We start from the raw sequence: 14,193 nt of genomic DNA, 5'->3' as shown, positions 1-14,193 counted from the left end.
TATATATATATATATATACACACACACACATGTATGTATATACGCGCCTATATATATACATATATATATATATACAAACATATATGCATATATATATACACACATGTATGTATATACTTGTCTGTATATATAATATATATATATATATACACAAACATATATGCATACATATTTATATATACACATGTATGTATATACTTGTGTATATATATATATATATATATATATATATATATATATACATACAAACATATATGCATACATATATATATACACATGTATGTATATACAAACATATATATACATGTATGTATATATACAAACATATATGCATACATATATATATACACACATGTATGTATATACTTGCGTATATATATACACATACATATATGTATCTGTGTAGTGTGCACATTTATACACTTATATATTCATGCACTCATAAATATGGGGAGGAGGAGTCTATCGCTGGGTATATAAGTGTGTGTGCATGTGTGTGTGTGTGTGTACCGGTATATATATATTCTCCGTGTCTTCTAGACGCGAATATCAGTCTGGGCTGCGTATCTTGTCTGCCCGTTTTATAAGTGTATGACCTAATTGTTTGACTATGTGCATGACAAATGTTGTTTGATCGACTATGATTAAGTTTGGCATCCCACTGTAGTAATAATGTGCGATTCGCTCTAAGTAGGGGGTTGTGTGTGTGTGTAAGTGTGTGTGTGTGTGTGTAAGTGTGGTGTCTGTATTGGTATGTGAACGTGTGATTATGTCTTGTGTTAGATTCTGTGAGGATAAATCAACCGCGACGAGTTTCGGCAAATCAAAGTGTGTATGTGTGTGTGTAATTAGCTTAAAGGTAGTGTTCGAATTCATGTCTGGGAATAAAATTTACGAGTTTTATAAATAGGTTGATATATATATATATATATATATATATATATATATATAAACAACAGCATCGTAGCTTGATACATGTGTGTTTAGCGACGACCATATCTCTGTCTTTTACATATATACACGCACACAAACAATCGCGGGTATTTGTATACACACACACGCAATTATATATACACGCTCAATTATATATATATTATATATATATATATATATATATATATATATATATATAGGGAGAGTTTACGAAAAAAACAAAAGACGAAGACAGGTGGTGTACAAAACAAACAGATGTATTAGTATAACGCTCAGGAATAGAAAAAGTATTTTACGTTTCGAGCCTATGCTCTTCTACAGAAAGGGAGACAGAAAAAACAAGGAGAGAAAAAATGTGTGTAGTGTCTAACGATCTATCATATATAAACAGCCATACGCAATGTGTTTCCATAAAGGAAAAATATAATTGTCCTTAAATGCGACTAAGGGTGTCAGGACATCTACATTGCTAGAAATAAGAGCTAAAATGCCCTAATGCTGTAGGAAAACACATAATTGTAAACATAGGGATTTGCAATCGGTTAGACACTGAAACGCACGCACACATCTCACCACACATGACAAACAAAAACAAATGAAACTTAGAAACAAAACATCTTAAGTCAACGCACCAACACACGGTCACGCTCGCACACACACACAACTGACAGAAACTAATTAAACTACAAGGGACACCCGCCCTGTCTTTAGGGACAATGTTGACACAGCACCAGTGGTTCAGAGGGACATAAACTTATGACGGTAAAAGGGCTGTGGGCAAGGTGAATTAAAGATAGGGTGCACGTACACACACACACACACACACACACAAAACATCCACACACGAGTCAACACGACCACACTAACAGCAGAATCTGAATAAACATACAAACACATCGACGAATCAATGAAGGAAGGTCCCTACGTGGTTGCCTATCCCGCTAGAAATAGCAACTATATCTTTCTTTTAAATCGCATCCTACCATCTTTAGAAAAGGACAGATCGGAACGGATAATATAGTCGTCGATATACTATATCTGAATACAAAGCGGGATGACCACGACTGGAACGTCTTTGATCATGGGTCTACTCAATCGAGGCTAGCCTAGGGCTAAAACACAACAATCAAATATATAAATAATATGCAGATATACAACATTTTGAGCCAAGAGAACTTCCATGCGATCAAGAAATAGCAGCCAAATCTAACTCCCCAATACAATGTCTGAATAAAAGACGAGTTGGTCACGCCTGTAACGCTTGCGGTCATAGAGTTTGCTCAGTGACAGCTGATCTGGGGTCAGAGAACAAGACTAAACACGAAACAACAACAAAAAAAAAAAACAGTGAAAGACACCCGCCCTGCCTCTGGGGACGATGTTGACAGAAACAGATTTTATTTGGGAAGGAAAGGAAATATGGACAAGACATACCGAAGATGAACAACACATGTACACAGATATTTATTTCTTTATAGACAAACATATATAACTAATAACTTAAACTATATAACTTTAGAATTATTTAGTAAAATGGAACGAAGGCATGGGATGATGGTGACGTCCGTGACATTTCAGTGTGTGTGTTAGATTGAAAGAACGACACTTATTAAGTGGTTTTCAACAGCAGAGGGTCATGAAAAAAAAATTGTCATGAGATCCAGTTCAAGAACTGTATCGTTTACATTTCTGGTGATTACCAATAACAATAATAGCATTTGTTTCTCTCATTTTGGCACAAAGCCAACAATTTTGAAGGGTTGGGGTTAGTCGATTATATCAACTCCCATATTTGACTGTTACTTTATTTTATCGACCCCGAAAGGATGAATGGTAAAATCAATTTCGGCAGGATTTGAACTCGTAAAGTGTCGAAAGAAATACCTATTTCTTTACTACCCACAAGGGGCTAAACACAGAGAGGACAAACAAGGACAGGCATAGGTATTAAGACGATTATATCGACCCCAGTGCATTACTGGTACTTATTTAATCGACCCCAAGCACTTCGTCCGACGCGCTAACGATTCTGGCATATTATTATTGATTATATCGATCTCAATACTTACTCTATTTTATCGGCCCCAGAAGGATGAAAGGATGGACTTTGGGGAACAGCTGTCCCCACCGCATGGGGAAGGAAAAGGAAATCGGAGGCGGGAGGGAGAGCACTTTTTAAAATTCAAATATTTGGGGACACAAGATTCTTTCAGAATTGTAATTCCTGTTGTACGAAGCAGGAATACTATATAAAATGAAAGTAAGGCTTAGAGACCCCACAAAAGTTGCTGTGGGCCTTGTTTTATTGATACACAAGATGAGGAATGCCAAGTCGAGACCCTGGTGGGGTTTGAACATTAACGATGGCGGGGAGGGGACTCGCAAAGGACCAAAGCTCTAAGTTGGTAGGGAAAGAAGAGAGAAAAGAGTCGGTGAGACGTTCATGCATTTTCCTCTCCAGAAAGTATAAGAGACATAAATGATGTGAGGACGATGAACTGGCAGAATTAATAGAGCGTCGTGGAAATAGTCTGCTATGGTTCTTTACGTTCTGAGTTCGAATCCTGCCGAGGACAACTAACTTATTTTTTTTCCGAGGGTGGATAAAAATAGTACCAGTTAGGTATTGGAGGGTGATGTTTTCTGTTTAACAGTTGTCAGTGAAATTATAAGAGAATTTGAAGGGGTTTTTAATCGGGTGACAGACACCGGGACAGAGAGGATTAGCGCGGGGGCGTGGAGGGCCTAATCCGCGAAACCAACAACAACAGCGATAATAATAATAAAGATAATAATAACGGCAAAGTGGTGAAGAGAAACGTCGGTGCTTACCTCGTAGATAACGACCTCCTGGCCAACAACAGTGACGCCCGAGGTAGCCATGCTGTTCCCGATACAGCTATCCTTGTTGTTGTGATTGTTGTTGCCGCTCCTTCCCGAAGTCATTGTTGATATCTCGTAATGTCACGTCACTGGTCACGTGGGTGGCTCCAGTCAAACAAAAACAACAAACAACAAACGACAACAATAAATTTTAAAAAATTAAAAAATACTAGTAATTACTAGTAAGTACAAATTAACAACTATTAATTATAATTGTAATAATTAATAATAATGATGATGACGAGGTGGGGGGGCTTTCCTGTTGTTTTTGTTTTTTACTTACGCCACAAATACTCGATATTTATGGAAAGTAATAAAAGAGAAAATAAGTAAATAGTGGTTGTGACGACGATGTTCGCAACTTTGTGGAAAATGACGATATTAATATTCTAAATGAGAAGAAGAAAGATTAATAAAGGTTTGACGTCACGTTTGGAACGAGACGAGACTCTTTGCAAAAAAGTTATTCGGTGATAACTTTTAATGCTACACCCCCTCCTCCTCCTTCTATATTTCCTTTTTCCTCCCCTCCTCCTCCTCCTCCTCCTATATTTCCTTCTTCCTCCCCTCCTTCTTCTTCCTCCTCCTCCTTATTTCACAATTCTACTTTTTTCCTTTCCCCCCTCCTCTCTCATCCTCAATACTACTCTCTTTCTTTCTCTCTCTCTCTCTTTCTATATTACGCCTTCTCTCTCTCTTATATCTTACTTCTTTTACTCGTTTTTTCTCCACTATCATCCTCTATACGACTCTTTTTTGTAACTTTTTTCTTTTCCTCCCCTCTCTCTCTCTCTGTTATACTTTTTTCATTTTCTCTCTTTTTCTTCTCCTATTACCTTCTATAATTCTCTTTTCTATATAATTCTTCCTCCTCTCTTTTATTTGATGCTTCTTTCTCTTTTCTTCTCCTCTGTCATCCTTTTTACCTTTTCTATACTTCTCTCTCCTTCTATACACTTGTTCTTTCTCTTATCCCTTCTCCTCTTCTTTGCTTCTATCTATCTATCTATCTATCTCTCTATCTATCTATCTGTCTATCTATCTATCTATCTATCTAAACCGAATGCACACTTCTCATTCGTTTCTTCTTACATCTCTTCTCTCTCTCTCTCTCTCTCTCTCTCTCTCTCCAGCTTCCTTTCCATTCATTTTACTATTTACTCTTACAATTCCATTTATCATTGCTCTCTTCTTTTTCTCTCTTTATTTCACTCTCTCTCTCCCTCTCTTTCTCTTTCTCTCCCTATCTCTCTCACCTGCTATAAACCCGTTCCCCTTCAATGTTCATCTTTAGTTCCAAGCGACACCAGTCGGTCGCTCGACTTGTTAGGAATAGCAGCTAACATGCCTTAAATCATCAACTACCATCCAGAGTGTCTGATGCCCGGGTCAGCCCTTCCGTTTGCCGATCCTCGGACCCCATGGAAAACATATTGCGTACAGCAAACCCAAAAGTGCCCACCACCACCACAATCACGCTAGTGGATGTACAAAAAGTTGGATGATCATGGCTGGAACGCCATTCAATCAGAGCGAAACATAACACCCCGCCGCAAACGTGGGTGAGCCGCTGTCAGATCTCTCTCAATTCACCCCCGTTCATCTTAAAAGGGGGCATATTGGATAATGTACTCAAAGACGGCGAGGTTGGAACGTCTTTGATCAACGGCCTGCTCGATCAGAACCGATCTGGAGCGAGGTGAGAGCAAAAAGACAACCTACCCACAGAAGATACTGTCGGAACTCTACCTCCTGGAAAAGGGAATAATGTATTAAATAATGCATTCCTAGATAGACCAAGGATTGGCTATAAAACGGGGTGGTCACGGCTAGAACACCTTTGATTGTTTGTTTGCTCAATCAGGCATGACCTGGAGCTAATCAACGACATCAATACACCCACGTTTTTCTCAGATGCTTACCCTCTCTCTTCTTGTCAACCGCATTAAGCGCGTGTCCGCTCCGTATTTTACTAAATACTTTCCACGCAGTGGGCGCCCCTGGGTCATATCTGTCGCTCATTACACATGCATACACACAGTCATTCATAGATATTCACATTATTGTGATTAAACAAGTCGCCAACCTTATCGTAAAACCTCACGCCCCCACAAACTAATGAAAGGTGCAAATAATAGTCAAAATCTCCCTCAAATCACACTTTTGCCTAAAAATAAGGATAGGACACCACTGATAATGTATTCTCACTCATCCCTGAACAGACATAGGGGTCATATCTGCAATATTTTTGATGTTAAGATTTTCTCAGTGTAAGATGATCTGGGTCTAAACAACGACTTCTACACTCAGATTGTGACTTTTATTTCCTTTTCTTTCTCTCTCTCTCTCTTTCTTTCTTTCTTCTTTCCTTCCTTTCTATTTCTTGCTTTCCTTCTCCCTCTCTCTCTCTCTATTTATCTATCTATCTGCCTGATATCTATCTTTCTATCTATCTATTTATTATCTCTATCTATCTATCTATCCATCCATCTATCTTTCTATCTATCTATCTATTTATTATCTATCTATTTGCTTATCTATCTATTTATCTATCCATCTATCTATCTATCTATCCATCTATCTATCTATCTATCTATCTATCACTCTATCTATCTATCTATCTATCCATCCATCTATCTATCTATTATCTATTTATCTATCTATCTATCTATCCATCCATCTATCCATCCATCCATCTATCTTTCTATCTATCAATCTATTTATTATCTATCTATTTGCTTATCTATCTATCTATCTATCTATCTATCTATCTATCATCTGTCTGTCCTTCTATCCCTCCATCTATCTATCTATCTCTCTATCTATCCATCCATCCATCCATCTACCTATCTATCTATCCGTCTATCTATCTGCCTATCTATCTATCTACACACACACACACACAACGCGTATGTCAATATAATTCTGTTAATGCTTTCCTTACAAGCCAACCAACGCATTTTTCAACTTTCTTAAAACCATTCGACCGTTTCTACCTGGTTTCACTCTTAGATCTCACATACCCAGCTTATATGCAAATCTCCACTCCCATCCACCCACAACATTGTCTGGTACCTCTTCTAATTTCCTGTCTCTTCCTTTTTTTCTGATTCCATCATCTTCCCTTCTTCTTCTTCTTCTTCTGCATCTCCTCTCTTATTCTATGTTTCCATCTTCTCATCTTTTCCTTTCTCCCATTCTTTCTTTCTTCTCTCATCTTCTACGACCTCTCCTCCCTTTTCCCATCGTCTTTTTTCATTCTGCTCTCTTTCCACCAATTTTTTTTTTCCTATATTTAATTTTTTTTCCTACCATTTCTTCGTTTCCCATCTTCCTTCTCAAGTTTCCATCAGAATCTAGTTTCTCAAAACTTCCTTTCTTCCGTTATCAGAAACTTTTTAAAATTCCTTTTCGCTTCCTTTTATTATTATTATTATTATTATTATTATTTCTAAACTTCGTTCGCAGCCGATCCAACCTCCACTCTTTCAACACCACTTCAAAATTTCTTTCTCTCTTCCTCTTTAATTTTATCTCTTTAAGTATCTCTTTATTTCCTTCTTTTTTTTTTCTAATTTATATGCTTTTTATTTACTTTTTGCATTATCTACCCCACAGCCTCCGTACCGGCCTGCTTGGTCTGCAAGCCCAATTCACAGAACTCAACGAGGGTATCTTTACACATTCTCTTCGTCCTCTTATAAATCCATTCACACCGAGGATGCTTTATAGGAATATTAAATTGACCCAGTACTTGACGGCTAGTTTATTTTATCGACTTCAAAATGATGAAAGACAAAATTGCCTTCGACGAGATTCGAACTCACAATGCAAAGATCGATGATTAAATACGGAGGGTATTTTCGACCGACTCCCTAATGATTCCGCTATCCACTGTGGTTGATTCACTTGCTAGAAATAACAGTAAAATCTCCAGCAAATTATCGCATTCTTCTGTCTTAAACATGTAAACAGCACAAATGTCCCAAATAGAATTTGCCTGGAATTAAATAACAACAACAACAACATCAACAATATCAACAATGTCAACAACAGGAACGACACTATCCATCTTCCTGTCTGCACAAATCGTCATCTTTTCTTCATCAAACCAATTCCTCGACGTCCACCCCTACCTCACCCGTTCCAATGGAATGGCTGACAGAGATGGAAAGGGTGAATTCTGATGAGAGGAGAATGGAATGTCTTAGAGAGAATCCTAACTTGCCCCCATTCACATACTACCCCCCCCCTACCTTCCTCCGCACTCTACTGGCAATTAAGGTCTACCGCTGCTTTTTGGGAGGGGAGGGAGGGCTAGAATGTCCAAAAGGGCCGTTTTTGCAGATATACCCCACCCAGAAACTGATAAACAAAACAACTCTTAAACATTATTAAAACGTTCATTGGTGATTACTAGCTTCTCATACATACATACTCATTTAGTCTTTTTTATTATTATTATTATTATTAATTGTTTCAGTCATTCGACTGCGGCCATGCTGGAGCACCGCCTTTAGTCGAACAGATCGGCCCCAGGACTTATTCTTTGTAAGCCTAGTACTTATACTATCGGTCTCTTTTTGCCGAACTGCTAAGTTACGGGGACGTAAACACACTAACATCGGTTGTCAAGCGATGTTGGGTAGACAAACACAGACACACAAACATAAATACACACACATATATATATGCATATATACATACGTATATGTACATACATCTATATGTGTATGTATGTACATATATATATATATATATATATATATATATATATATATATATATATATATATATATATATATATATGTATAGGGAGATGTACTCGCATAGCAAGTGATTTGATCTGAGATCGTGTGCTGAAACGAAAACAATTGCAGCGTGGAAGGTGTTTGTAAGCCATTTAAGAAACACACAAAAGCCGTTCGATTCACTTCAACATTTAAGTTTAATTTGTCAAAATATTTTCGTCGCTAAAATCCGTGCCCTGTTCACTGACAAAAATCCGTGCTGCATCTGATTTTTGTCAGTGAACAGGGCACGGATTTTAGCGACGAAAATATTTTGACAAATTAAACTTAAATGTTGAAGTGAATCGAACGGCTTTTGTGTGTTTCTTAAATGGCTTACAAACACCTTCCACGCTGCAATTGTTTTCGTTTCAGCACACGATCTCAGATCAAATCACTTGCTATGCGAGTACATCTCCGTAATATATATATATATATATATATATATATATATATATATATACATATATATGTGCATATGTGGGCACAGGACGTCACAAAACGTATACAACATGAACTATTCTTTCGAACAACGACCCTTCATCAGTTGTTGGCTGTTTTTCTAGTCTCGTATTTCGAGCAGGCTTCTTTTCTACCAAATCCACTCACAAGACTTTGGTCAGCCCATGGTTATAGTAGAAGAGGATCTTTACCTTTTGACCAACAGATTTAAAAAATAATTTTTTGTAACTAAACACTTTCAAACTTCGAACGCTGGTAGAATGTGTCATATAAAACATGTTTTACTCTTAGCATTTTTGTGAAAAGCTTATATTTACGAAGTTATTTCACGTTAAAGTTGTAGTATTTTGGTAATTTCAACCAATCAATGACATGTATTCAGCTGAATAAAATTACTGCCATTGTTTGTTAACAACAACTATGTCGGTCAAAAGGTAAAGATCCATAAAAGATACTTGCCCAAGGTGCCACATAGTGGGACTGAACCCAGAATCATGTTGTTGGTAAGCAAGCTACTTACCACACAACCTCCCCTGTGCTTATACATACATATTCTTCTACTTGTTTCAGTCATTTGGCTGCAGCCATGCTGGAGCACCACTGTAAAGGGTTTTAGATGAAGAAATGGACCCCAGGACTTATTCTTTGTAAGCCTAGTACTTATTCTATTGGTCTTTTAGAAAAACTGAAGGACTCCTGCAATAAGTGTGAATCTGAGAAGGGAATATGTTAAATAAAATCATAATTAACTGATCCTCCTCTATTTTCTTTTACCCCAAAGCCAGGAACTTCTCAGCGCCCCCTTGTAAATGGCTGTTCTAATTGGAAAAAGGAGAAAAGGATGGTAGTGATGAGGTGGCAAGATGTAGAGATGATGAGTAGATTGTTTTGCTTTGCAGTAATTGTTCTGCCTCTTTGCATTCTTCAAATCCTACCATTGTCAACTTTGCCTTTCATCCTTTCAAGATTCTTAAATAAAGTACCAGTGTTACACTGGGGTTGATTCTTTTTTCTCTTATTCTTCCTTTCTGTTTCTCTCTCTCTCTTTCTCCTCTTTCAGGAAGAAATCTACTGGGGGGGGGTCAAATCTGGAAATGGATGAGCTCCACTACATTTTAAATACCTAAGACAAACTGTATAACATGGTAGCACCCCTATGATTCCATTGAGGAGCTGAAGGCCCATAGCATTTTTATATATATGTAAAGATGCAGGTATGGTTGTGTGGGTAAGAAGTTCACTACTCAACCACATGGTTTTAGGTTCAGTCCCATTGCATGCTACCTTTGAAAAGTGTCTTCTACTATAACCCCAGGCTAACAAAAGTCTTGTGAGTGGATTTACTAGACAGAAACTGATAAAAAGCTTCATAAACACACACATATATATATATATATATATATCAGGTTGGAACTAAAGTCAACCCCGTTTTGTTTTTAGTAAAATTTAAAAACAATCATCATCATTTCATCATCACCACCACCACCACCACCCTGCCACCCCAATACACCACCACCAACAACAACAACACCAACATACAGTATGGGTTAGACCAGGGGTTCCCAACCAGGGTCCACATGGACCCCCAGGGGTCTACAGAAGCTTTAAATGGTTCCATGAGTAAAAAATTGTAATTTGTGGGTCCATATATAAATTTTGCTTACTAGGAGAGGTACACCTATATTTATTGAAAGTTTCAAGATTTGTATTTGGAATTTCTGTTATGAATATAATGAAGTTGTTTCATTGTTTGTTTTTACTAACCTACAAACAAATATTTTATTTCAAAAATTTACATGTGCATATATGGGGTCCACAGATGATAAGATAAATCTCAAGGGGGTCCCCAAACAAAATAAAGCAGGGAACCCGTGGGTTAGGCAAATGTGCAACACATCTTTCCATTGATCTCATATGTAACTTAGCTAATGTCATATAGTATCTCTATCTCTCTCTCTCTCTCTCTCTCTCTCTCTCTCTCTCTCTCTCTCTCTCTTCTCTCTCTCTCTCTCTCCCGTGGTCTAACAATCTAGCTTATCTAAATATTCAAGGTTCCATGTGTAAAGCAGATTTTTAAACAATGTTTTTTATATGAGAAAAACTCAGCATACTTATGGAACATACAGTATTTGTCTGTCTGTCTGTCTGTCTGTCTGTCTGTCTGTCTGTCTGTCTGTCTGTCTGTCCGTCCGTCTGTCTGTCCGTCTGTCTGTTTGTCTTGTTAACTCACAAACTTGCTTCCTCATACCTGTCAATACTTGGCTGTCTATCCATCTCTCTATATATCTATCTATTGTTCTGTCTGTCTGTCTGTCACTCTCTCTCTCTCTCTCTCTCTCTCTCTCTCTCTCTCTCTCTCTCTCTCTCACTCTATCTATCTATCTCTCCCTCCATCTGTCCATGAATAAAACCTATGAATTTATGATCATAAGCTAAACACCCTAACCACCAGGACATGTGCTTTCACCTCTGATGTGGTGAGGGTCATTAATTTCCCTCTCATCCTGATGAGAGTTTATTCATTAATAAACATCACTAATATCATATTTATTACATAAGCCAAAGCAGTAGGGATAAGAGAACTCGTATAAACAGGGAGTTACAAATGTTTAAAGATTAATAAACTAAGCAGATTCTAAAACACACATCATCATCGTTTAACGTCCGTTTTCCAAGCTAGCATGGGTTGGACGATTTGACTGAGGACTGGCAAACCAGATGGCTGCACCAGGCTTCAATCTTGATCTGGGTGAGTTTCTACAGCTGGATGCCCTTCCTAATGCCAACCACTCCGAGAGTTAGGAAGGGCATCCAGCTGTAGAAACTCTGCCGTGTTTGGAGGGAATCTTACAGTAAATTAAAACTTAGAAGAGTTAAATGTTAAATCTTAAGTAATTGGGAAAACTAATGCCAGATAACTAAGTGACTTATCGATTACATAAGTACCAGTTACACACTGGGGTCGATATAATCGACTTAATCCGTTTGTCTGTCCTTGTTTGTCCTCTCTGTGTTTAGCCCCTTGTGGGTAGAAAAGAAATAGATAGCTAAAAGACAGGAATAGAGCAAAAATCTGCTTTGTTGTTTTCAAGGTAGTTAGAATTATATAATATATTCTCACTGTACCAGTCATCAGTAATAAGTTATACAAGTTATTCACTCATTCATTCATTCATACACGTATGTATGTATGTATGTATGTATGTGTATCATCATCATTTAACATCCACTTTCTATGTTGGCATGGATTGGGCTGTATTATATATATATATATATATATATATATTATATATATATATATATATATACATATATATATATATATCGTTTATATTTCGGAATGGTCATTATGCCAGTTTAGCCAATAAAAACACACGCACTATATATTTGGTGTTATTTGCTTCAGTGTTATTTATTTTTTATATTAATCTTAATCTTATTTCGGCCAGAGTTCTTTCGTCACACTCCTGTGACCGCATCAGTGGTCCTTTATTTTCTTGTTCCTTATTTGTGTCTCTCCTTACTAACCGTCAGCCATTTTGTATGTCTATTGTATGTCTTCATTTGCGCATGCTTATATCTCTATGTGCGTCTATGTTTATTTAGTGTGCCTGTAATATTTGTATCTTCTGTTTATATGCGCTCATGTAATTTGTTTTTGTTGTTGTTGTTTATTCTTATTTTGTTCATGTGTTTACATCCACTTATTATTATCATTACGTATGCTTGTAAGTTTGTATGTATGTATAACAACAATACTAGTAATAATAATAAAAAAATTAAAAAAAACTTATATAGATATTTATTTCTATTTGTTTATTTATCTGTGTATTTATTATGTTTTCAGGATCCTCTATCGTCATATGTTGTGGTGTGTGCTAGTGTTCCATTCTAGTTTCCTATTCAGGCTAGTTTTATTTTCTATTATGTGTGTAGCTTCTGTAATTTGTCTGATTGTTGCATCTGTTCTATGTGTGGACAATATTTTAATTTCTATGTTGTTGATTGATCCCCCGTGTTTCTGTTCGGCGTGTTGGTACAGAATCGATGAGCTTTTACCTTCCTTGAGTTCTCTCCAATGTTCACTTACCCGCTCTCCTATGCTTCTTGCCGTTTCCCCTACGTATGTTACTGTCTTGTTACTGCATCGTCCCTCTATACATCTTATACTATAGACCACATTTCTGGCTTTACAGTTTGTTTGTGGGCTAAATCTACATACAGTGCAATAGTTATCCGTACAGAGGGTTCTACTAAAAGGATAGCTTCTACCAATTATAGATCTGATAGGGTTGCCTGGTTTTTCAACAACCTTAATCCTTAGCTTAAGTTTGTCTAGGGTCCTTCTAAAGCGGTACGCCAGTTCACCTCCAGGGGTGGTGTCAACGAACATGACACTCTGGTATTTATGGCTACCATACCAAAAGTTGGCCTTCACAAAAAAATTTTGCACAACAAATATATAAATGTGTATATATATATATATATATATATATAATATATATATATATATATATATATATCATCATCATCATCATCATCGTTTAACGTCCGTTTTCCATGCTAGCATGGGTTGGACATTTCGACCAGGGTTTGGGAAGCCAGGAGGCTGCACCAGGCCCAGTCTGATCCGGCAGTGTTTCTACAGTTGGATGCCCTTCCTAACGCCAACCACACTGTGAGTGTAGTGGCTGCTTTTTATGTGCCACCGGCACAGGTGCCAGGCGAGGCGGGCAACGGCCACGATCGGTTGGTCCTTTTTACGTGCCACTGGCATATATATATATATCTGTAAATGTAATATGCGACTATTATTCGGTAGCCATGATAAAACTCCGAGTTTCAGATACCGAGGTGGAAATCCACGCCTGCCATCTCTTCAGTTATCCGGCCATCAGAAAAATGCTATGAAAAATGACCATTATACAAAGAGAAATTACTGTGTGATTGACCGTTATTAAGACAAAAGAGCTATTAGGATGACCCCTAAGTAAGGGAAGAGAGTAAAAGTAAGCAGGTAAAAAAGTTCATAGTATTTGCGTAAGTGCACATGTTCATACCTACACATGTGCACCCGCACACCCACATGCGTGCGCCTAAAAAAATACATTCATCCACCCTCACT

At 37.4% G+C, this 14,193-nt stretch overlaps 1 protein-coding gene across 2 annotated transcripts in view; it reads right to left on the bottom strand.

Annotated features, from left to right (window-relative positions):
- LOC115223226 (dual specificity protein kinase splA) overlaps positions 1-4,045 on the bottom strand; it is a 108,620-nt gene extending 104,575 nt beyond the window's left edge. The window contains exon 1 of one of the 2 annotated variants that reach the window (XM_029793709.2): positions 3,766-4,045. In XM_029793709.2, coding sequence (XP_029649569.1) covers positions 3,766-3,879 — 114 coding nt within the window. In that variant the 5' untranslated portion in view covers positions 3,880-4,045. The remainder of the gene's footprint in view (positions 1-3,765) is intronic. The other variant, XM_029793710.2, reaches the window with a different exon arrangement.
- Between the last annotated feature and the right edge of the window lie 10,148 nt (positions 4,046-14,193).

The sequence above is a fragment of the Octopus sinensis genome, linkage group LG22 (genome assembly GCF_006345805.1).
Source record: "Octopus sinensis linkage group LG22, ASM634580v1, whole genome shotgun sequence".
Classification (NCBI taxonomy): Eukaryota; Metazoa; Mollusca; class Cephalopoda; order Octopoda; family Octopodidae; genus Octopus; species Octopus sinensis.
This window is presented reverse-complemented; position numbering and strand designations above follow the sequence as displayed.